This window comes from Pseudorasbora parva, chromosome 15 (genome assembly GCF_024679245.1).
Source record: "Pseudorasbora parva isolate DD20220531a chromosome 15, ASM2467924v1, whole genome shotgun sequence".
In the NCBI taxonomy this organism is placed as follows: Eukaryota; Metazoa; Chordata; class Actinopteri; order Cypriniformes; family Gobionidae; genus Pseudorasbora; species Pseudorasbora parva.
The window spans coordinates 25,393,661-25,419,050 of NC_090186.1; the positions used below are offsets into that span (position 1 = coordinate 25,393,661).

Sequence of the window (25,390 nt, forward strand, 5' to 3'; positions counted from 1 at the left end):
GATTTCCACTTCAAACCATAATAACGTTCTTCTCTTTAATACCGCGAATTCCTTCATGTACAGCAGTAACAGCGTATAGTTGAGTGTGAACGTCGTGTTCATGTGCAGTCATGTACCTGGCAGTAGTGAAGTTAAGCAAGGATACTCTCTCATCTCTCAGCATCACGTATGCGGGAATAATGCAACGCCTACAGAGGGGGCGGGTGTTTTCTGTCCCTTGTCTTTTTTTAATGGGGAGGTTCCAAAGAAAAGCACCGTGGCTCCGAAAGCCCTAAAGTAATAGACTAGGCTCCTACACATGGCTCCCGTCCCCCACACTATCTCTTCCCACGCAGTCCCTCTTGCCTCGCATCCTGCCTCCCTGCAGCCTCCTCACATATTTGGCTGAGTCATCTGTAATGGAATCTTGCCCAATTAACGTTACTGGCCATTCTTTATTTAAGATGCACTACTTTTGTACTCTTGAATTTTCACTTGTTATAGAAACGCTCAACATTTTGTGCTAATTACTTTAGTTCCCTTCTTTGTTAATTAAAGCACTGTGTTTGGTGTAAGTGTAAAGTGCAGATAGCAAGGGCAGGTTTTAAAGCTGTCATCTTGTTTCCCACATTTGCAGACTGCAGAAGAGATTGACAAGCTCACTGTGGATGAAGATCTGAATGACATAGAGCGAGCAGTCTACCTTCTCAGGTAAAATAGGTTTTGCTAGTTTTAAAATTGCTAAAGTAGCAGTGCTAGATTATCTCAGCAGTCTAACCCCTAAGAAATTGTGATTACACTTCCACATAACCATTTTACATCATTAAAATTGTTTTAAAGTTGTGGTGTAATGGAAGGAGCACCAGTAAAAAAAAATTCTCCATAATTTGTATTTGTATCTCCATATTTCATGTATATCTGAGAAAAAATATGATCAGTATATCAATATTGACAGGATGGAGGCAGATCTGAATGCTAGTCTTGCTATTGATTGTATGAAAGAGGTGGGGTTTAATTAAAAATATTAAACACATTTTATTTGTGTTATTTTGTCACAATACAATCATTCTTTTTTTTTTAAATTTCATAGCAATTTTTAAGGTGTCATGAACTGCATTGTTTCATTGTTTCATAATGTTTCCTGGCATGCACTTATAATGTTAGTATGATTTTTACATCAAAATTGTCATAATTTAGAAATAAAAGGCATTTTCCTACCCTGATTTTAGCCATCTGATTTGGACACTCTGTTTTAAAGGTCCCGTTCTTCGCGATTCCATCTTTCAAACTTTAGTTAGTGTGTAATGTTGCTGTTAGAGCATAAATAATACCTGTAAAATTATAAAGCGCAAAGTTCAATGCCAAGCGAGATATTTTATTTAACAGAAGTTCCCTTTCAAAGCCTACAGCGAACAGCCGGTTTGGACTACACCAGGAAGTGCAGGGATGTAATGACGTCACTAGAACCGTTTGTTGACTAACCCTCCGCCCACAAGAACACGTAAAATAGGGGGCGTGGTCTTGTTGCTCTCCCACGTGGAGAAGAGCGCGCATTTAGCTCTTGCATCTCCTCGTTATGGTAAGAGGCGGGACCTTTCCGGGCAAAGTGTGCTAAGCTGCTGTCCAATCACAACACGGGAAGCGCTGGCCCAATCAGAACTCGTTACGTAATTCTGAAGGAGGGACTTCATAGAACAAGGAAATCATCAGGCCGTTTTTAGGACAGAGGAAACAGCGCTGCACAGATAAGTAAATTTTGTGAAAAATACTGTGTTTTTTTTACACGCGAAACATGAACTCATGTTATATTGCACACTGTAAACATAATCAAAGGTTCGAAAACACGCGAAGAACGGGACCTTTAAGTGGCGTGTCTGCTGTGAAACTTCAGTGTAAACGCCCACTGCTATGATAGGCTTTCTTTGCATATGAAATAGCTAAGTATTACATGTGGGACTCTCTCAAAAAAGTTTAGCACGTTTTCACTATTATTAAAGGGTTAGTTCACCCAAAAATGAAAATTAGATGTTTATCTGCTTACCCCCTGTGCATCCAACATGTAGGTGTCTTTGTTTCCTTAGTAGAACACAAATTAAGATTGAATTCAACCATTGCTGTGTGCCAGTCATATAATGGTGTGAATCCACAACTTTCCCGAACTCTGACCTTTTCCATGATCGCTATGGCAACGTAGAACACGCCGGGAACGAACTTCCGGTTTACGTTAGTCTGTACTGTTATTTGCTAAACGTTGGTTGTATTATCAGGATTCAGGAGTAGACTGCCGCTGCCTGGCAGAAGCCTCTCCCATGGCGCAAATTTGCGTCTGTTGTGTAGTGAATGAAGCGAATGGATTCAAAATGTTTACGCGTCCAACTTCGCACGAATTGCACTATTTATTCGTGTCACTCGCGTCTGGTGTAAGCAGCATAACTGTTATGTGTGCTAAACCGGAACTGAGATACCGTCAACCGGAACTATCGAGTGTCATGGCGGACTTGCAGGAAAGTTGTGGATAGGTAACAATTCTATGAGTGCAAAAAAAAAAAAAAAAAAACATGCTTAGACAACGTGCACAAAAACCCTGCTGCTCCTGACGACAGAATGATTTCGTAAGACACTAAACGATCGTTTTCTTTGAGAAACCGAACAGTATTTATGTTTTTTTTTTTGTACCTCATATCCCGACGAGTCTCATCAAGTTTTCCCATCGGCTTTTACTTCCGTCTAGTGAGGTCAAAACCTGCACGATCATAGAGGTACATTATGTAGATGCCCCATTCGACCGATCCGCGCAGGCACTAATGAGGAATATATATATATATGATCACGCCGATTTTGACCTCACTAGACGGAAGTAATAGCCGATGGGAAAACTTGATAAGACTCATCGGGAGCAGCAGGGTTTTTGTGCACGTTGTCTAAGCATGTTTTTTTGGTGTTTTTTTTTTGCTCTCATAGAATTGTTACCTATTCACACCATTATATGACTGGTACACAGCAACGGTTGAAGTTAAAAATCTTAATTTGTGTGTTCTACTGAAGAAACAAAGACACCGACATGCTGGATGCACTGGGGGTAAGCAGATAAACATCAAATTTCCATTTTTGGGTGAACTAACCTTTTAACTAATAATGAAAAGTGTTGATTATAGCATTATTTATATGCAATATAGCAATATATTTAGTTCATGGCATGAAATGTTGCAGTAAGGAGCATTGTAGCCAATCGCAGACATATTAAGCACACAAAGGCAGTCATCTTGTCATTGCTACACAATTTCTGCACACTCATGAATGCTTTCATCATAACTAACAGTGCAAACACAATGTAAAAATAGATTTTTTTATTATATCTAAAGTCCCTTTAAGACACATAATTTAACTTGGCAGACACATTTGAAATGACTGTCGGGCATGCAAGTGCAGCTTCTATCTCTTTGAATGGTGAAACATAAAATTCTCCAAAACGGTTTGCCAAGCTTACGATTAAATTTCATATTTAAAATCGCCAATGAAATCTGACAGCACCTGTCTCATAAATTTTGTTTCTAAATGCTTAAATCATGAAAAAAAAATAGCATTTTTTCAGGCTGGATCAAGCTAATACGCATGCGCAGTCCTAAGCGTGCATCTCGACGCTGACTGTTTCTATAGGAACAGAATTTAAACTTGTGCTGTTTGATTCAGCGATTTCTTTATATAGTTTAATCACAGTTTAAATAACAGATTCTTTTCATCCTACTAAGAAAAAACAATTTGAAGTTGACCGTTAAATCACTAGTTTGGTTTACACATAGACAAAGAACATCTGACTGTACATGTGTCATTACATATCCGAAATCACTTGTCACAGATCAGGCATTAGAATTAACACATTTTACTTACATGTTGCGTGGATTACTGTCAATTCCATATAATAAAAGTCAGCTATCTTTTAGTCAGCTGTATCGCATAAGTCAGCTGTATCGCTTTTCTGTCCTCGTCATCTCACTAACACACCATTTGGCAGGGCCAAAGTTGCAATGATAAGGTAGCCATTGATTTTCTTCTGCAGAGGTTGTCTTTTACCCATCTGACATGATGCACATCATGTCCAAGATAGACACATTCCACGAAGGGTTATTCTCTGTGCTTGCATTCAGTAAAAGCTGTTTTATGATGTTTTCTGTTCTGAAACGTACACAACAATTTACAATGACGTCACAACAGTAATAGACGTTCTTCCGGGTGGCAAAACCCGAAGCGTTCCTATGGCAACGCTAGTAAATTGCTTGAATTTAGAATTAGTTAACATGGTCATTGAGGGACTGATTAACTAATTCAGGAGATAGCAATACATGAAATGCCTAACCCTGGTCTTAGTAGATGTAGCGCTAGTCTACTACCATCATTTTTAAATGAGCCTCATCCTACCATTGAGTAGTTATTTTAGTGACTGTTGCTGTTTGACCTAAAATATGTTAGGCTATGGTTATGAAAGATGACCTATTTCCTTGTTATCTATAACTAAAAAGGTTATGATCGTTTTTTGTTGCTCGGATCGGATCGGATGGCACAGAAGTGAGAAGTGAAAGTGAAAGAAGTGAAAATGATACTCACGTTAGGCATTCTCTCAAACTAAACTCGCGGTGATGATAAAACCAATGTGGTACACGTATCAATCATCCATCAACAGTAGCCTAAAACTATGTTTTGCTTGTCCTATTTCTTTCATTTACCTTCGTTCAGTAGCCTAAATGACACTAGAAGTTCTGTCTCTTCCATGTACTTTTACTTCAGGCAGTGACTGGCAATGAGTTTGATCTTCAAAAGAGACCTTAAGTTTACTTATTATTCTTGAATTTCCTAAGCTGAATATAATTATGCTCTGCTATGATTTTGTAGATGGACCGTTTTGAGAATACTTTTCTGTAGCACTACTTTTGACGAAGTCCACTCGTTTTAACCTCCTCACCCACAGATTCCACTGGATATACTTTTTTCTGAAGGAAATCGATAAAATCCTACTCCTTTTGCTTTATGTCTGACGGCGCAACCCCAAACACAACACGTTTTCATCATAGTTTCAACTTTAATGAACAACAATGTTTTTAGCTATGTAACTGTTTACAGTAGCTGGCAGGATCTCTTCAGTGTGTCAGTATAAGCCGCTCGCATTCTGCCACCTGGAAGTATCTTTATGCCGATTGTTTACAAACATTCTGAAATGCCGTATAGGGTATTATAGTATGATTAGGCATGTGTCGAAATACATTTTTCCTGTTGCGATTCATTGCTGAAGCTTTTATCACAGTGTACGATATTATCACGATATTGAAATAAGTTGCAAAAAAAGTGATGTCATAGCATGACAGCTTTAAGAACTATTTTTGTAATAACAAAAATAACTGAATGTTTAAATACAATAATAGAATGCACCAAAAATATATACAGCTCTGGAAAAAATTAAGAGACCACTTAAAGGTACACTATGTAGTATTTTTGCACTAAAATATCCAAAAACCACTAGGCCAGTGTTATATATTTTGTTCAGTTGAGTACTTACAATATCCCAAATGTTTCCAAATATTTGTAAATTGTGAGAAAATTGCTATTTTAACTAAGGACTGGGACGTGTCAGCACAGCGTTTGAGCGAGTCGCCTGTCAATTGCGTCATATCTGCGTTTCCCTCGGTTTTATTCTGCAGAAGCGCTTTTCTCTTAGCATTGTGAACATGTCACAGCAGCGCAGAGCGAACGCACAGAGTAACGTCATAGCATCATTTTAAACACACTTAAATAGGGTTGGGCATCGTTTTTATTTGAACGATTCCGATTCCGATTCTTACTTTCGATTCCGGTTCTTTTCGATTCTCGATTCCGATTCTTTGAGGGGTGGAGTCAAAACATGTCACATCGATATTCAATGCTATTTTCAATACCACGGGGGAAAAACACTGCATATACTGTCAATTAGTTATTTTTTATATAATTATTATTTTTTGTCTGTCTTTTGAAACTCTAGGCAATCAAAAATGTCTTCTGAAGAGATCACTTTATATTATAAAGCTTTTAAGCTTTTTCTCATATATAAACATTGATCAATTACTATTAAAATTATCTCACAAATATTTGCTAACTCAATGTATTTTTTACAACGGGGCAATTGTGTTGCAATAGCTTACACACAGCACAAGAAAGCTTGATTTTGAATGGTAAATTTAATTAAAAAAGACGACTAAACAGTAATAAAATAAGAACAAAAACATATTACAAAAAATAGCAAAAATAATATAAATACAATATAAATATAAATTTAAAATAACATTTGATGTTTTTTCTGCAAAAAATTAAATAGTTTCATATAAAACCATTAAAGTTACACAAGTTGATCAGTCAAGAGCAGTGTGATTGTTTGTCTTTTTGTAGTTTGACTTTGAATAACAAATAACTGCTGTCCCTTTAAGAACTGCCGCACTCATGGATCCTGAACACCGTTCCTGTTACTCATTCTTCATTTCTTCCTGAATTGTTTACGACTGTGTTTACATTAATACTCTTCAAGATGTGCACTGAGAATTTGTTTGAGTGTATTTGACCAATAATAAGCTGGAAAAAGAAGCAAATATTTGCACTTATATGTCAGAGGGGGCTTTATTACGGTGTGTGTGTGTGTGCGCTTCAGATGTGAGCGCGAAATCTGCGGGGATTCGTAGAATTATGTGCAATCCCGCACGAAATTCAGACCGATCTCACACACACTAACACTAACACATACTAACACTAAATTGTCGTAAGGAAAAGTCCAGCAGAACGACCGTCCGTCTTGTTCAGAGGGTTAACCGGCTGAATGAGAATAGCCTATGCGGCTGCGCGTCCACTCGCTGTTGGTCAGAGAGAAGAGAGCGCAGCTGGGATCGATACTGTAGAAACTGAGCAGGCTATCGTATCTTTTCAGATATTTAAGTATCGATATTTTAGACAACACTAGTTGCACTGTGCCGACCCAGGCGTTTTGAAAGTGAAATAAATCCACACTTCAGAGCTCCGCTTACTGGGCTTCCATGGCTAAAAGAACAAGCGGCCGCGCAAGCACCGGAAATCAGGTGGCCATGGAAACGATTGCGATGATCGGAACCGAAAACAAATTTTCTAAACGATTCCAATGGAATCATTATTTTTTAAACGGTTCTAAGTTAGAACCGGTTCTCGATGCCCAACCCTACACTTAAATGTATCTAATGTAAGCCCCGTTTCCACCACAGGAACTTTACCCAGGAACCAGGAACTTTGGGTGGTACTCTGTGTGTTTAGACCGCAGGAACCAGGGTCTAAATGAAGTTCCGGGTAAATATTTCCCCCTCCAAACGGCCCTGCTCGCATATTAGTGCTCTTTTCTGTCATTGTTAATTACCTCGTAAACCTATACATAACCAGCAAAAGCAGCACAGCTTGAATCTCTTCCATACTTGTTATTAATTTTTTTTCACCATGTAACTTAAACGACCTGAAGACCACATGTCCCAAGATACTGCGTTCACACTTGGCGTCATCAAACTACACCTTTGTTTAGAATAGGCGCCCTTCAGTGGACGGAAAATTGCATAGTACACCTTTAACACTGAGAAATCAATGTTAAGTGGTCTCTTAATTTTTTCCAGAGCTGAAAAAGTACAATTTTCGAACAGATTAAAATGCAAAAGTATTAGCCTATAAAGAACAACAGGTAACAAATTACAATAAGGTCTCATTATTTAATGCATTAAGATTGAGCTATAGCTACATTTGTTACAGAAAGTATATTGTTTTTGGTAATGTTAGTTAAGAAATACTAATCATTGTTAGTTTTATCTTAGGTCCATTTAAAATGTTCTTTTGAGTTTGATTTTACTGTTATTAAACAGTAATTAACATTACTTCGAATAATTAATTCTTTATAAGTATTTTTTATTGTCAGTTTGGTAATAATGAATTAACATGTTAACTAATGAAGTTTTACTGAACAATAACAAATAATCAAAGCAATTCTAATCATTAGGGTATGTTGTAGTCCAGATTAAAACATAAAAATGTTTAAGTTTGAAAATAAATAGCCTATTAAGTCTTTAAGTATTAAGTATTTGGTGTTGAGCCTGTGATGAACAACATTGAGATTACAAAAAACGAATGGCTGTTTAGAGCATTGAAAACTTCACTAGCGCGGTTGCTTTTTATTTGCGGGGTTTTCGGGGTAATTCTGCAGTTCATCAGCGCCCTCTGCTGTCATTGAGCGTGCACTTCATTCAGCGCGTCTCCTTCACTCATGTGTTTCTCATTTACATCTGGCGTCTCCTTCACTCGTTCATGTGTTTCTCATTTACATCTGGCGTCTCCTTCACTCGTTCATGTGTTTCTCATTTACATCTGGCGTCTCCTTCACTCGTTCATGTGTTTCTCATTTACATCTGGCGTCTTCTTCACTCGTTCATGTGTTTCTCATTTACATCTGGCGTCTCCTTCACTCGTTCATGTGTTTCTCATTTACATCTGGCGTCTCCTTCACTCGTTCATGTGTTTCTCATTTACATCTGGCGTCTCCTTCACTCGTTCATGTGTTTTTCATTTACATCTGGCGTCTCCTTCACTCGTTCATGTGCTTCTCATTTACATCTGGCGTCTTCTTCACTCGTTCATGTGCTTCTCATTTACATCTGGCGTCTCCTTCACTCGTTCATGTGTTTCTCATTTACATCTGGCGTCTTCTTCACTCGTTCATGTGTTTCTCATTTACATCTGGCGTCTTCTTCACTCGTTCATGTGCTTCTCATTTACATCTGGCGTCTCCTTCACTCGTTCATGTGCTTCTCATTTACATCTGGCGTCTCCTTCACTCGTTCATGTGTTTCTCATTTACATCTGGCGTCTTCTTCACTCGTTCAGGTGCTTCTCATTTACATCTGGCGTCTCCTTCACTCGTTCATGTGCTTCTCATTTACATCTGGCGTCTCCTTCACTCGTTCATGTGTTTCTCATTTACATCTGGCGTCTTCTTCACTCGTTCATGTGTTTCTCATTTACATCTGGCGTCTTCTTCACTCGTTCAGGTGCTTCTCATTTACATCTGGCGTCTCCTTCACTCGTTCATGTGTTTCTCATTTACATCTGGCGTCTCCTTCACTCGTTCATGTGCTTCTCATTTACATCTGGCGTCTTCTTCACTCGTTCATGTGCTTCTCATTTACATCTGGCGTCTTCTTCACTCGTTCATGTGCTTCTCATTTACATCTGGCGTCTCCTTCACTCGTTCATGTGCTTCTCATTTACATCTGGCGTCTTCTTCACTCGTTCATGTGCTTCTCATTTACATCTGGCGTCTCCTTCACTCGTTCATGTGCTTCTCATTTACATCTGGCGTCTCCTTCACTCGTTCATGTGCTTCTCATTTACATCTGGCGTCTCCTTCACTCGTTCATGTGCTTCTCATTTACATCTGGCGTATCCTTCACTCGTTCATGTGTTTCTCATTTACATCTGGCGTCTCCTTCACTCGTTCATGTGTTTCTCATTTACATCTGGCGTCTCCTTCACTCGTTCATGTGTTTCTCATTTACATCTGGCGTCTCCTTCACTCGTTCATGTGTTTCTCATTTACATCTGGCGTCTCCTTCACTCGTTCATGTGCTTCTCATTTACATCTGGCGTCTTCTTCACTCGTTCATGTGCTTCTCATTTACATCTGGCGTCTCCTTCACTCGTTCATGTGTTTCTCATTTACATCTGGCGTCTTCTTCACTCGTTCATGTGTTTCTCATTTACATCTGGCGTCTTCTTCACTCGTTCATGTGCTTCTCATTTACATCTGGCGTCTCCTTCACTCGTTCATGTGCTTCTCATTTACATCTGGCGTCTCCTTCACTCGTTCATGTGTTTCTCATTTACATCTGGCGTCTTCTTCACTCGTTCAGGTGCTTCTCATTTACATCTGGCGTCTCCTTCACTCGTTCATGTGCTTCTCATTTACATCTGGCGTCTCCTTCACTCGTTCATGTGTTTCTCATTTACATCTGGCGTCTTCTTCACTCGTTCATGTGTTTCTCATTTACATCTGGCGTCTTCTTCACTCGTTCATGTGCTTCTCATTTACATCTGGCGTCTCCTTCACTCGTTCATGTGTTTCTCATTTACATCTGGCGTCTCCTTCACTCGTTCATGTGCTTCTCATTTACATCTGGCGTCTTCTTCACTCGTTCATGTGCTTCTCATTTACATCTGGCGTCTTCTTCACTCGTTCATGTGCTTCTCATTTACATCTGGCGTCTCCTTCACTCGTTCATGTGCTTCTCATTTACATCTGGCGTCTTCTTCACTCGTTCATGTGCTTCTCATTTACATCTGGCGTCTCCTTCACTCGTTCATGTGCTTCTCATTTACATCTGGCGTCTCCTTCACTCGTTCATGTGTTTCTCATTTACATCTGGCGTCTTCTTCACTCGTTCATGTGCTTCTCATTTACATCTGGCGTCTCCTTCACTCGTTCATGTGCTTCTCATTTACATCTGGCGTCTCCTTCACTCGTTCATGTGTTTCTCATTTACATCTGGCGTCTTCTTCACTCGTTCATGTGCTTCTCATTTACATCAGAGCGCGTCCCTTTGACGCAGAATACAGCGGTGTTGAGCATTTATACGGTTGATGGGCAAAGTATTCTTGAGTGCATTATAAAAAATATAAAAATTGTTTATAAATTATTATTTACGATATTTTGAAGTGCCCACGATAACAATATCGTGCATATTCATTATCGTGATAAATCGCATTACTGAAAATCGACACATGTCTAAGTATGATGACCTCTTATATTTCAGAAACTCAAGGAAAAGTTGATTTCTCAAGTCATGACCCATTTCATTATTATCCATCTTTCTAGTCAATCATTGGTCTCTGTTTCAGAAAAAAATACAACCAAGTATGTCACTGTACTGGCTGATATACATTTACTGACAACCAGTTGCAATTTTTATTTATTTACAAAAAAAGTTAACTTGAGAAAGATTCAAACTTGCAACCTCTTGAGCCATGTATGATCTCAGGCTCAGGTAGGCTCCCTTTGAGGCCTCTAAGTTTGACAGTTTTATTCACTATATCATGTTTTGCATCATTAGTCAAGTCTCTAGATGCCAGATTGTCTCTTTCTTTCCACTTGACACTTGGTTGGAAACTGTTTACCCGTGCCAGCATTGTTGGCTACAACTGTTTAGCCAAATGTTTATCCGGGGTAAGCCGACCGCACAACTACTTCTCAATGCTTGCTGACTGGCACAGAACATCCAGCTCAGTGGTTCAGGGCAGGTGGTGTCATCGCCGCTGTACTAGTCTTATGAATAATGGATCCCTGAATGGTCTCGCATTGATATCTAGGTAGAGCTAGCTAACTGCATGCTCATCTCAAAGGACTTTAGGGAGTCACTACTCTTAAGTTTCCATGTTACTGTCGCCCAGATGCAGGTTTTGCAGTGATATGGTTATCTGATCATTAAAGTTGAATGGATCTGGTGCTGATTACTGGGGAGACAGAGTTAAAATTTGATCAGATTTCCCCAGAATCTGTTTTAGTCAAGACAATTGTAAGAATATTCCAAGCTGTTTATAAATATTATATGAGATTTCAATGACCTTATTGTATTTGTCTGTTTGTGTTGCTCTTGTTTTTCAGCTTTACGAGAACCTAAACTAATACAAAAAGGCATATCTTATTTTAAAAGAGATTATTATTTCTTAAATCTTATTTAATGTAGAGGTCCTTGAAAATCTATATTCATCTTGATGTTATGTTTGTACATCTATTTTACAGTCATATTTTATTTAAAGCTACTACATTTTTATCAGGCCCTGCACTCCCTGGGAAACAAACATATGACCTTGACATTGCTTTCCTCCATACTTTTGTTTGAGCTACATAAGTTAGTATATAGACATAGTTTTACTTCAACATTCTAGTTAGAGCACCATTGTTTTTGATTTATGGAGTCAACTTCTAGGTCAAAATCCAACTGCCTATGTATCCAAAATGTGCATATGTGATAAAAGTTCATTATTTTCCATAATGTAATGATAAAAATTTAACTTTCATATATTTTAGATTCATTGCACACCAACTGAAATATGTCAGGTCTTTTATTGTTTTATTACTGATGATTTTGGCACACAGCTCATGAAAACCCAAAATTCCTATCTTAAAAATTAGCATATTTCATCCGACCAATAAAAAGTGTTTTTAATACAAAAAAGTCAACCTTAAAATAGGGTTGTAACAGTATTACATTTTTACGGTATGATAATCGTCTCAGAAAATATCACGGTTTCGCAGTATTAAAAAAATCTGTTTGTTATTATAATTATAATGTTATTATTATAATCATCAGCTACAATGAGCCATCAATAAATGGAAATATATATATATATATATATATATATATATATATATATATATATATATATATATATATATATATATATATATATATATATATATATATATGGTTTATATAAAACTTTTTTATGAAAAAAAACATGAAAGTATGAGTCTACCTTTTTTGGGGGGAAAATTCAAGAAATAAAACAAATCCCTCATTTGAACAAAATAAGGAATTCTATTTATCTTTTTAGATTAGAAAATAATGAATTAAACTTTAATTTTTTTGGAGTTTTAAATATTTTGATATTATAATTTCAGTTACTCTCCAAATTAATGTGAAAATTTAAAAACAGCATATTTTAAATGTGTTGTAATGGCATCTTTTTTATAAATGAAGGCCAGGATCACTGACACCAATGTCTCTGAAACATTAATGACCTATATTACAGTATAAATGAAGCTACCCAATTTCAACATTTATTAGGTTTTTAAAAAAAGCTTTTAATTTAAGTTAACTTAAAAAAATCTTTAAATAAACTCATTTAAGAAAAATATAGTTACCAGCTTCCCTGTTAGACATATACAGAAATGTAATAGTTATCAAAAAGCTTTCTTAACTGCATAAATAATACATTAAATATAGAATAATCATCTTTTCTCTGTTCTCGTTATTTCTTTGTTCATCAGTGTAGCTGTCACTTTAAAATCGTCCGCCACTTTTGCGAACATGATGCGTATCTTATAACGTGCAGTCACGCACATCTCATTTTCTCACATTCGTTTAAGACATTATTTAACATACAAACATTGACCGCTTTCTCTTCTGTCTTGTCGTGTTTGTGTGTGTGTCTGTGTGTGTGTGTGTGTGTCAGCAGGACATTGACATACAGCGCGTTTTCTTCTGTCTTGTCTTGTCTTGTCTTGTCGTGTGTGTGTGTGTGTCAGGACACAGCGCATTTTCTTATGTCTTGTTGTGCTTAGATGGTTTAAGAGCATTACATAAATAAGAGCGTGATGGTGTTCACGAATATGTTCGACGTATTTCCTGCTTTTGCAGTGACTCTTCGTGCAAACTGGATAACCATCTTCAAGGACATCCCCGCGGTCATTTTTCGAATACCCAAAGTATTCCCATACTGCAGATTGTAACTTTTTTTTGTCAGGGGATAGAGATTAGAATGTGTAGTCACTGGCTCTGACATTTTCTCAGTTGTACATAGAGTGGAGTCTAAGCAGTGACGTGTAATGACGTTGCATATGCGCAGTAGCGCAGGTGAGATCTGCTTTATGCAGGTGAGATCTGCTTAATTTTTTTCTCCAAAACCGTGTACAAGCAAATGCTCACGGTATGATAATCGTACATGTTAATATCGTGATAAAGCGCCATACCGGTATACCGCTGCAACCCTACCTTAAAATAATTATGTTCAGTTATGCACTCAATACTTGGTCGGGAATCCTTTTGCAGAAATGACTGCTTCAATGCGGCGTGGCATGGAGGCGATCAGCCTGTGGCACTGCTGAGGTGTTATGGAGGCCCAGGATGCTTCGATAGCGGCCTTAAGCTCATCCAGAGTGTTGGGTCTTGCGTCTCTCAACTTTCTCTTCACAGTATCCCACAGATTCTCTTTGGGGTTCAGGTCAGGAGAGTTGGCAGGCCAATTGAGCGCAGTAATACCATGGTCAGTAAACCATTTACCAGTGGTTTTGGCACTGTGAGCAGGTGCTAGGTCGTGCTGAAAAACCAAATCTTCATCTCCATAAAGCTTTTCAGCAGATGGAAGCATGAAGTGCTCCAAAATCTCCTGATAGCTAGCTGCATTGACCCTGCCCTTGATAAAACACAGTGGACCAACACCAGCAGCTGACATGGCTGGTATATATATATGGTTATACATATATATAAAACATGTATTAGGAACATAAACTGAATAAATATAAATCGTCCAAATATGTGTGTGTGTGTGTGTGTGTGTGTGTGTGTGTGTGTATATATATATATATATATATTTATTTATTTATTTTTTATTTTTTTAATTAGGCAACAAATGATAGATAGGACAGAACAAGATAGAATATCAATATTCTTGAATTGCGCAAAAATTATAAAAGGCTCCAATACATAGCAGTGCAAAGCACTTGTGTGCATCCTGTGCACAAAATAATGCACTTGAAAACATGAGGGAAAAAGATATTGATGTGTGGTGTATTAGACCTATCATGCAACAGTTTATTGGGTTTATTATTGCTTTGTACTCCAGTATTGTGATCTAACAGATACCCGAGAGAAAGTAACAAGATTTAGAAACAGCAACTCTAGCAAGAAGAAGTCCTTTAATGCAAAAGGATATACCTTTATCTATTGAAGCACTAAAATAAGTAAAAGAAGACTCAATTCAGTGGCCTATTTGTGCACTCTGCGATGGGGCATTCTGTCTGTGGTCTTCTCTTTTGTGTTATTTCTGTATTTAAACACAAGAAACGGATAACACGAGCAACTGTCCCTTTTCCCAAAAGTCTTTCACAAGCTCTAAAAGTTACGTGAATGCATGCATTGGCGATAATGCTAAACTGACATTGCGTGAAAATGTAGAGTGTGAAAACAAATACATCTTAAATGTATTAATAGCATACATTTTTTTCACGTTGCATTGAACTTTTGAGATTGGTACTAGAACAACATAGCAGAAGTTGACCTGTAATCTGGTTACATAATGCATCTTGTTACTCCGTTCTATATGGAAATGAGCTTTGACCAAATATTTAAAACTTTAATGTTATGCTTTTTGACCCAAAACTCAGACACTTCCCTTTTTGGAAGATCTGATATTGTCCCTCTTTAACCTATAAAACTCTGTATTGCTCCTTGCCTGTGCTAATTAAATACCAGAGTCAGTCCACAACCTGACTCCCTCGGGTGAGAAACTAGTTCTGAGAACAATTTAATTGCGCCTATTCGCTGTCATTTGGCACGTAAAAGCAGACTGTCAGAGCATCTGTAAGATGACAGGAAAGAGCGCTTGTTAAGAAATGGATGAATGGTTAAAATAAGAGGTGTTTCTGATGTGCAGACACCACATTATGGTTGCACAAACATGGTGCCATGTTAGTAAGGCATTTTTAGCATTTTGCAATTAGGGTATTTATTTTATAGGGTATCGTATTAACCAAAATTATTATTTCAGTATTATTTCAACACAAGATGCAATTAATTCATTAATAGTGTCTAGTTGGTCTTCTATCACAACAATGTAATTGTTCTGAATTTAAAAGCTTGAATAATCTACCTTGATATCATGTAACTTCTGTGTCAACTGTCAGGCTAACATGAGGACTAATGTCTTAATAACAATGATATTGTTATTAATCTCACTGTCAAATACAACGTTTTTATATTTTAAATGCCTTGCATACTGTCAGGTTAACTTCAGTAGCATAAAATGTTGCATTATTTATTTTTTGTATTCAATTTTTATTTTAGTTTGGATCAAAGTACATTTCAAGCATTCACACTAACAATATTTCAGCAAAATGTTTCAGTACTGCAAATTTACATGACCAACTTGAACACGAGTGAAATCTGCATGGGGAACTTTTTCACCCTCAAGCAAAACTTCTAAACTAAAGGTGAACTGGAATTTGATCATTTACTGTACAAGAGGCACATTTGGAAAAATGCTATTTTGGTTCATTTAACAGTGATTCTCCTTATATAGTATTTAATTGAAGTTTGCATATCATTGGGCAAATACTGTTTGTAGTGTATGTACTCTATGCTACAACAATATGAGATATTATAAAACTGATTTAGTGCATTTTACCCAGCAAGCAATTTTGCATTTAAAATATATCTAATAGCCCTGACATCAAGGCTAAAACAAGGCACTATGTAGGATTTTTGCAGTAAAATATCCAAAAACCACTATGCAAGTGTTATATATTTTGTTCAGTTAAGTTCTTACAATATTCCAAATGTTTTCATATATTTGTAAATTGTGAGAAATTGCTATTTTAACCAAGGAACCGGGACATCTGAGGGAATCGCCTGTCAATTACGTAATATATCTGCTGTTTTTATTCTGCAGAAGTGCTTTACTCTTAGCAGTGTGAACAAGTGTCACAGCAGCCGCCAAGCGAACGCACAGAGTAACATCATAACATAATTTTAAACATACTTAAATGTATCTAATATGATAAACAGAGCGGGTTTATCTTATACTCATGACCAGAAAAGCGGAAATGGAGCCGGCGACTGTTCACGTAACAGTTGCTCCAGAGGCCTTGCTCAGCTCCCTCAACATTCCGTCCTGCTCTGCTTCATACTACAGTAAATTTAATAACCGCATCCATGAACATGATTTCTGCCCGAGTCCTATTCCGATTCTTTTCCACTGGTGAATCTGGCTGTGAAGTGAAAACCACATGTCCCAAGATTCTGCGCTCAAACTTGGCATCATCAAACTACGCCTTTGTTTTGAATAGGCACCCTCTAGCGGACAGAAAAGTTACATAGTGTAGTTTTAAATAAGTGAACATCCTACATCTCACAAGTTATTTTGGCAAAAACTATGTAACCAAATTCAAGGTTATTTTGGCTAGAATTGGGTTACTCATAGCCAGACTATATCGGGTCTATAGTTAACCGAGATGGTGAAATGATGGCTATTGCTTGCTGGGCAGTGACAGTTTGAGTAATAGGTCAACTGGGAATTTTAGCTGCTGCTGACCAGCATTAGTGAGTGATAGAGGTTGATTCGTTCTAGTGTCCTGATGTCATGAGCAGCGTTGAATGCATCACTGCTCTGTCCGAGAGACATGCTGATGAGGCTGCTGAGTTTTTGGACATGATTTTTGTTGATTGTGCAGGACTTGTTTCTTTAAAGGAGTCCTTTAGGGCTTTGTATATTCCAAAGGTTTGGTTAGCGTGGCCCTGTTAGCACTGCTGGTAAAACTACACTATTTGGTTGTGCACCATTCTATATATGTGCACAATTAAACAGAAAGTGCCACATTGGAAATGTAGGGCATGAAATGTTTTTTCACAGACTGCACACAGGCTGCACTTTCTTCGCAGTATCATCATTGGCCCTGCTGGGGTTGGAAGGATTAGAGAGGCTGCCAGTTGTAAACTAATTGCTAAGTGGGCTTTGTTTAGGTTTCATTAGAGTCCTGCTGGCTCAATAATCAACTGCAGACTCGTCTCTTTTGGGGGGAGAAATCAAACAGTGTGTCACTTTCTGCCCACTGTGTTGTCTTCTTCAGCTCTTTCGCTCTCTCCCAACTATGTGTTGAAAGTTTCTAATCACAAGGTAAAGTGTAAAGTGTTTCAAAAGATCATTCAAATGTTTCTCCTAGACAGCGAATAGATTAAATTGAGAGCAAATGGAGACATTTTTGGAGTCTTTTGGTTGTCATATTTTCTTCTAAAGAAATGTAGTCAATAAGAATGAATTCATCATTCCTCACTAGATTCTTCCTAAATCAAAATACACAAGCTTGTTTTGTTCCATTCATTAAATTGTATAGCAACTAAATGTTTTTCTGGGTTAAGGCCACTGGATAGCGTTCACTCACCAGGGAAATCTAATTACAAATGCGAGCGTAGCTCTTTTTACTTTCTGACCACTTTCCAGCTAGGTTCTGGCCGGAGCAAACAGAGACTCGAGGCTCAAGGCAGTGGGATTGTGTTTCCAAACCATTCAGCACCTGGTCTTTAGCTGGTTATCTTTTTCATCCTCCTATAGATGCCACCTGCTCTTCTCTGCATGGTACCTCTGTCATCTAGTGTATAAATACAGGCATTGCTAAGGTGCTGCACATTATTGACCATAAGTGCACAAAGCATGACCACATTACTACCTTCTTAGACAAACTTGGCAGCAGGTCAGGCTGTTTCTTGGTTATTAAATAACCCTCTGCCAACAAAGGACAAAGGAGGACAACCTATCCCTGAAAAAGTAATGAATACCTGTTTATAGTTCATTATTTAGAACAACAGCACTTGAGAGACTGATAGACATGAGATTGTTCAGAGAGAGGAGGACGTCTGAGAGGTTCAGCTGCATTAAGCTTCAGAAGGTTGTGCTTCAATGGCAGAAACAACCACAGCACAATGGCTCTATAAATAAATAGAGCATGTAGGCATTTCCTTGATCTTTATGGCTACACAGTTAAACATTTCATCTAAAATAAAATGGCAATATTGTTTAGAAAGAAAATTGAAGGTGCACTAAAAACGGTTATGTTGTGCTCTCTTGAAATTCTTATCAACCAAATATTCTTGAACTGAACATAAGGTTATTTAAAGCAACAGATATGGCTAAAAAAATTTTTAAAGAACATTTAAAGAAGCTCTTCGTATTGACTTCTGGTTATTGTTTGTGAATGCAGACTAGACATAGAAATAGGCACACATAGACATCGAGGTGATAAAGGAAACCATCTGTCTCCTAGAGACAAGATAATGGACCTACAAAGAAAAAGTTTTATCAGTCAGTGCAGCATCAATGCTGGGCACAGCAGTAGTTCACTGGCATTTAAAGCATTTACATAGAAGGCATTTAGCAGACACTCAAATGCAGAGCAACATACAAAACATGCTTTGGTTTCACATCAGAGACCATTGTGATCAACAGATTGCAAACATGCAAGTCAGAGCATCATTTTCAATGGAAGGACAGAAACGTCTCTGGTTTTAATAAAAAATCATGTTTTGAAGTTTAGAAAGACATTGGGTGAGTAAATGATGATAGGATTTTCATTTTTGCAGAACTATACCTTTAAAGGTCCCATGTCATGGATTTGTTTATTTTATAATGTTTCCTGTGGTATACTTATATTGTTAGCAGGGCTTGACATAACTTTTTTGCTCACCAGCCACTGTGGCTAGTGGTTTTCCAAAGTGACTAGCCACTCGGCATTTTCACTGGCCACAATTTTGCTGTTTGGATTCGGAAATTACATTGTATATGTTTAAAGTTGACTTTGGCATGCGTAAATTACTTGATTTTGAGTGATTTTACTTGATTTAGAAGGTTTAAAACCCTTTCAAACTTACAGAGTGACCACCCATAATACCCCCCATAAATTATATATATATATATATATATATATATATATATATATATATATATATATATATATATATATATATATATATAATTTAAAAAAATACCCTACAGCAAATTACAAAAACAATAGTAAATACAAAATAAAATAAAAATTCAGATACTAATACATATTTATTTAATATGTATACATTTATTTAACATCTGTAGTTGTTTGATTAACATTAATGATTGAAATGAGTTTATGTGAAGGAGGCGCGTGGTTTAGCGAGGTGCAAACAGCAGCTGCAGCACTTCCAGTCCAGAGAGAGATGGAGAGCTGGGGAAAGATTGCTGAGAAAGTGTACAGAGTTGTTGAAAACTGTGAGCGTGAGTTTATTTTGTTCTGAGAGCTATCTGAGAGCTCTGAATAAACACGAGTGAACTTTGCAACGTTATTTCTCTCACAAAATGCTTTACCACAACTAACAACAAACATGACATTGACATGAATACAGTAAGCTTCTGTTGAGCAGTTTAAAATGCGTTATTCAAACAGCAGTGTGCACTGCAGATATACGTGATTGACAGATCCGAATATTACAAAGAATATTCTTTGATAACTCTCTGTATCATTTAAATAACATATTTGTTTCATGCTACTAACAGAAACGACATGAAGTTGATGGTTTTAGTCACTGGCTTGATTCACTGATACATGGACTGCATTTTATATAGCGCTTTTAACAGACCCTATGGCCATCCAAAGCGCTTTACATCTTGCCTCACATTCACCCATTCATACACCGACGGCGATGTCAACCATGTAAGGCGCCATCCAGCTCGTCGGGAGCAGCTGGGGTTGGGTGTCTTGCTCAAGGACACCTCGACACTTGGTCAGGTGGAACCGGGCATCGAACCACCAACCTTCCGGTTTGTAGACAACCTACATGAACCACTAAGCCACTGCCGCCCCCCGCTGCTGGCCGTGTACATCAAGACAGCCAGCGGCGGGACTGACAGTATTAAACGATTTAGAAAGAAAGTCTGTGTGAACTTGAATGATTAGCTACACATCCGAACTCACTGATCCCAGGTCAGGCATTAATGAATAGTTACTCACTATTCTATAGTGGGATTAATCCCGGTACTAATATGTACCATTTAGGGGTGAGTAAGGTACAAAGATGTACCTTTTCACTTTTTTGTACTTTAGGGTACCACCCCAGTGACAGCAATGTACCTTTTTTTCAGAGAGTGTACACTAAAAGTATACTTTTTATAGACTAATTTTGGCCTAATCTTGCCCCAAGCATTATTGAAATCATACACTTACAAGTTTACTACTAGTCAGAGGTGTGGACTCGAGTCATGTGACTTGGAATCGAGTCATACTCGAGTCATGAATTTGATGACTTTGGACTCGACTCGACAAAATGTACAAAGACTTGCAACTCGACTTGGACTTTAACATCAATGACTTGTGACTTCACTTGGACTTGAGCCTCATGACTCGAGAAGACTTGCTACTTTTTGGCCATTTTTCTTTCACACGGCCGCGCTGCTCTCAGTGAAAAAAAGCTGCACCTGCATGCAGAGAGCACGCGCGCTGCCAGCACGACATCCAATCACTGTAGTCCCACGTTGGTTTGATTCAACAGTATCCATAGCTACCAAGTCCGCGTATAACACGTGACTTTGGGCTTCTTTTTTTGGCAAGTCGCGGTAAAAAAATCTCGAGTTGCGGGTCGCGGTTTTTTGGGCTTATTTGAAAAAATGTGGTTGCTTGTTAGGAAAATATGACAAGCAACTTCGTTTCTTTACATTTATGGTCGCTGTTTTGTCCAAATACATTGACTGACACATCACAGCTAATAGCCATAGTGCAACGATGCAAGTGCTGTATTCATTCGTCCTCATACATCCCGCCTCCTTCCCCTCTTTGAAGAAAAATCGCGTTCAACGTGCAGGCATGTGATGTGATGTTATAAATGTAATGATAGTTCATAGACGTAAATAGACGAAAAAATTTTTTTTTTTTTTTTTTTTTTTTTTACAAACAATGCAACCAGCAAAGATATACAGAGATGGAGAGGAAACAGGGAGGTAAGCCACCTAATTTAATCTTAATAATATGTTTTATAATGTAGGCTATTTATTATGACTGTTATTATTTGGCTATTATAAAAATAAGAATAAATAATAAAAAAAAGTATAGGCTGCTAATAATAACAGTAGGTATGGTTCGAATGTATATTATTATAAACATGTCTCTATATTGCAGTGCTCTCAGTGTTTTCCTGTGCACCAACTCCCAATCATAGACTGTAAAAAAGTGCATAATAATCCTAAATAGTAGCTGTGTGACATTAGTAATTTTCAATACTATTTAGAGCAGATTGCACATTGAGATGCAGGGCTTATCCTTTTACGGTTTATAGTGTGCATGTTCACCACTGCTCCTTATATGTGTGCAATAACTCCGACTGGAGTTACCATAATCCTTCACGTCACTTTTTCTCTTTTTCCATCTACAAACCTCTTCTGTTCAGTCTTTATTGCAACTTGAAGAATTTTGTAAAATCCCATCTGTATTTGCATTTTAAACTCCACGAGATTTCAATTTAAAATGTTGCAGGGTCATTTATTGATAAATTATTGATCATAAATTATACTGATGATAATAAATAATATAATAATATTGGGCTTGTTTTGGGCCCAATTGTTGTTGTGTTAATATTCATTGTCTATTATACACTACAGTATACGATAATATTTCAGTTTCAGTGTATGCAATATTAAGAATATTTTCACTGCTTCAAAAGTCATAAGAAAGCCCTTTCCCTCCAGAAACTGAAGTCATATGCTTTATAGCAGTGCTTTTCAAAGTGGGGACAGGGACCTCTGGGTGCCGCGAGGGGATGCTATAGGGGGGCCATGGCAAGCTGGCATAAAAAGTATAGCAAAACAAAATAATTGAATAAATTAAATTATTAAAGTAAACCAAATTAAACCAAAAATAAGCTAAACAATATTCCCAAAATGTTTCCATAATGCCCATATCTATTTGAAAGTTGAACTGTTTTGCCATATGAGGTCAACACAATACAGGACTGAAGCCGCTGTGCATTGTTCTAGTGTTTCTGTTTTTTTTTACTGTATTTGCTTAATGTCATTGTATAAAAAGAGGTTTAAATAAATATAAATCTTACAGACATACATGATTTGTATAATTTTTATTTCTGTGGTAAGATGACTTGAAGTGACTCGAAACTAAAATGGTAGGACTTGGACTCGACTTGAGACTTGTTGGCTTTGACTTCTGACTCGACTCGAGACTTGACTCATCTTTGACTCGACTTGACTCGGGACTCGAGGGCAAAGACTTGAGACTTACTTGTGACTTGCATAACAATGACTTTGTCCCACCTCTGCTACTAGTACATTAACTTTTGTATATTTACTACATAAAGTATCTTTAAAAGTATACTTTATCATAACTTGACTTTATACCTGCATCAATCTATTGAATGTATTATTTAGCTTCTTTTATTCAACTAAAATAAGGGGATTTCCCCCATTCCCCCATCTGTTATGACGTCATAACAGGAGAATTCAAGATCAGCTCGTCTGGGCTGTCATTTTCTCAAAGGCAGAGAAAGACAGCCTGAACTCGGTTTACACCGATCAAAATTTCTAGCCACTTGGGGACAATATGTGACCCGTCACGGAAACCAGGGACACAAGTCGGCAGCTCTACTTTCGAGCAAAATGAGAAAGAAGCGTTTTTGTTTTTTTATTATTATGTGATTTTCGCTTTTTTGCAGAATCTTAGTTGAAATCACGAAGAAGCCTCTCTCTGTTTGAGATGGCATTAATTGTATATTTAAAAGTGTATATTTTGAGGTTAAAATCGCCTTGTTTTGCCTGTGTGTATTTTCATACTGGCTTTTGTTATTGCCCCGCCCTCCAAGGGACGCGTGGATAATTATTTATGCTGCGCTCTGGCCGGCTGTAGAGATGATCTAAGCGACGTTGAAAGCCATCTATCGTCTAAGCGACACATCTAAGCGACGCCTAAAATCATTTTTCTAGAAAGTTTGAGTTAAATAGTTTATAAGAGCACAATTATAAACATAATGAGGCTGTAAAAGCAGGCTGAGCTTAACTGTTCGCTGTGATGGTGTTAATCTCCCCGACTGCTTGCCATTTAGCAACTTGTTGGCAACTGCCTTTTTCAAGACACATAACAGCTAAAAAAAATCACAAGTGGATGTATTTTATGCCATAGAATAAAACGTGAAAGTGTCTTGAGCTTATAACCACCACAGATCTTATTTCAGCCATTTAACCAAAATCCCATTCAAAAAACCCATTGACTTTGTGACAATGGAACCAGAAGTGCTAAAATGCTAACTCGTTCCTGCTTTTTGGCCTACAAAGTAGTCATACCAGCACGACTCTTGAGCATCAATACTGTGGAATCTCGCACCTGAACAAGTACATATCAGACTTTTCTTTGCATATTTTTAATAAATATAGTACATAAATGTCATAAAATAACTTTTACACTACAGCAGAACTACAACATTGTATCTTTTGTTATCAAAAGATAGATTTAGGTCATCATTTGTTGTTATTTATATTGACAGCCATATTTCTGTGTTGTTCAGTTCTGGTGAGGATGTCCAACGGGCCAGTGTGATCGTCAATCTGCCAATCCTGGTGCGTCAGAACCCAGCGGAGACCTTCCGCAGGGTGGTGCCAAAAGTCAGGGTAGGCCAAACAATGTTTCTTTTATTGCTTTATGGTTTTGAGATCCTTCTGTGACTTCTTGATATGTGCTGTTTGTATCAATCAGAGCTAACTCTTCTACCCCCAACAGGAAGTGCTTCATGTAGCTGGGGCGGATATGCAGCTTGCCGCAGCAGGATCTTTCCTGACCGTCCTCCAAGATGACATTGTCCTTATCCAGACGCACACCCACTCAATATTGCAGATAGTTCTCCTAAATCTTGACCACAGGGACACAGGTTGCCATTTATTTTAAAAGCTTGTAAAGCTCCTGTAGAAAGCATATACTGTACATTTGATTAATTAGTTGTTGTTTTTTTTCAACACTGAAATGAATGCAGTAGTCTTTATAATTTGCAGTCTTGTGATTAAAAAAAGGATTTGATGTACAGTACAGTTTTAAAAATGGGGTCAGCAAGAATTTTTTAAAAATAAATTAATATTTTTATTAATTTGCTTTAATAATGCTTTAAATTGACCAAAAATGATACTAAAGACATTTATAATGTTACAAATGATTCAATAAATGCGAACGCACAACTGTTCATTTAACATTATAATAATAAGAGTTCATCGGCATGTTAGAATCATTTCTGAAAAATCATGTGACACTGAAGACTGGAGTAATGGCTGGTGAAAATTCATCTCTGCCGCCAAAGGAATAAATGAAAAATAAGTGCAACCTTGGTGAGAAAATTTTTGTCAAGTTAGTTAAACCCTGAAAAAATTCTTACCTACCCCAAACTTTTGAATGGTATTTGGAATATGCTAATTTCTGAACATCATGGACACTTTTTTTTAAAAACCTTTTTTTTTAATAGTGGTCAGCAATGCTTGGTTGGAGACATTGCTGTCAGCAATCGATGCTTTACCAAAGGAAACTATCAGGCAAGAGGTATTGACAACTGCATTTCTCTTGCCTATCATTTCTAAACCTATGGGATATGTCTTAGGAAACAGCTGTAAGTGTGAATTAAAATGAAGTTTGCTTTGTTTGTTTGTTTGGACAGATTTTGAGTCCTCTACTGTCGAAACATCAGCTCTCCCAGTCTGTCCCAGCACGTCTGGCCAGCTGTCGCATTTTAGGAAAAGTTGTTGGCAAGTTTGAGTCATCAATGTGAGTTCTACATTTGAAACACCACTGACCAATCAAATAAGATAGGAGCAAACTGGTTCATGAAACTCAAAATATAGA

At 37.5% G+C, this 25,390-nt stretch overlaps 1 protein-coding gene across 1 annotated transcript in view; it reads left to right on the forward strand.

The window, feature by feature from the left end:
* The window catches only part of ppp4r4 (protein phosphatase 4, regulatory subunit 4), a 104,601-nt gene that overhangs the window by 61,695 nt on the left and 17,516 nt on the right, over positions 1–25,390 (forward strand). The window contains exons 5-9 of the mRNA XM_067417448.1: positions 617–690; positions 24,075–24,177; positions 24,287–24,434; positions 25,017–25,090; positions 25,206–25,312. Of these exons, the coding sequence (XP_067273549.1) occupies positions 617–690; positions 24,075–24,177; positions 24,287–24,434; positions 25,017–25,090; positions 25,206–25,312 (506 nt within the window). The remainder of the gene's footprint in view (positions 1–616; positions 691–24,074; positions 24,178–24,286; positions 24,435–25,016; positions 25,091–25,205; positions 25,313–25,390) is intronic.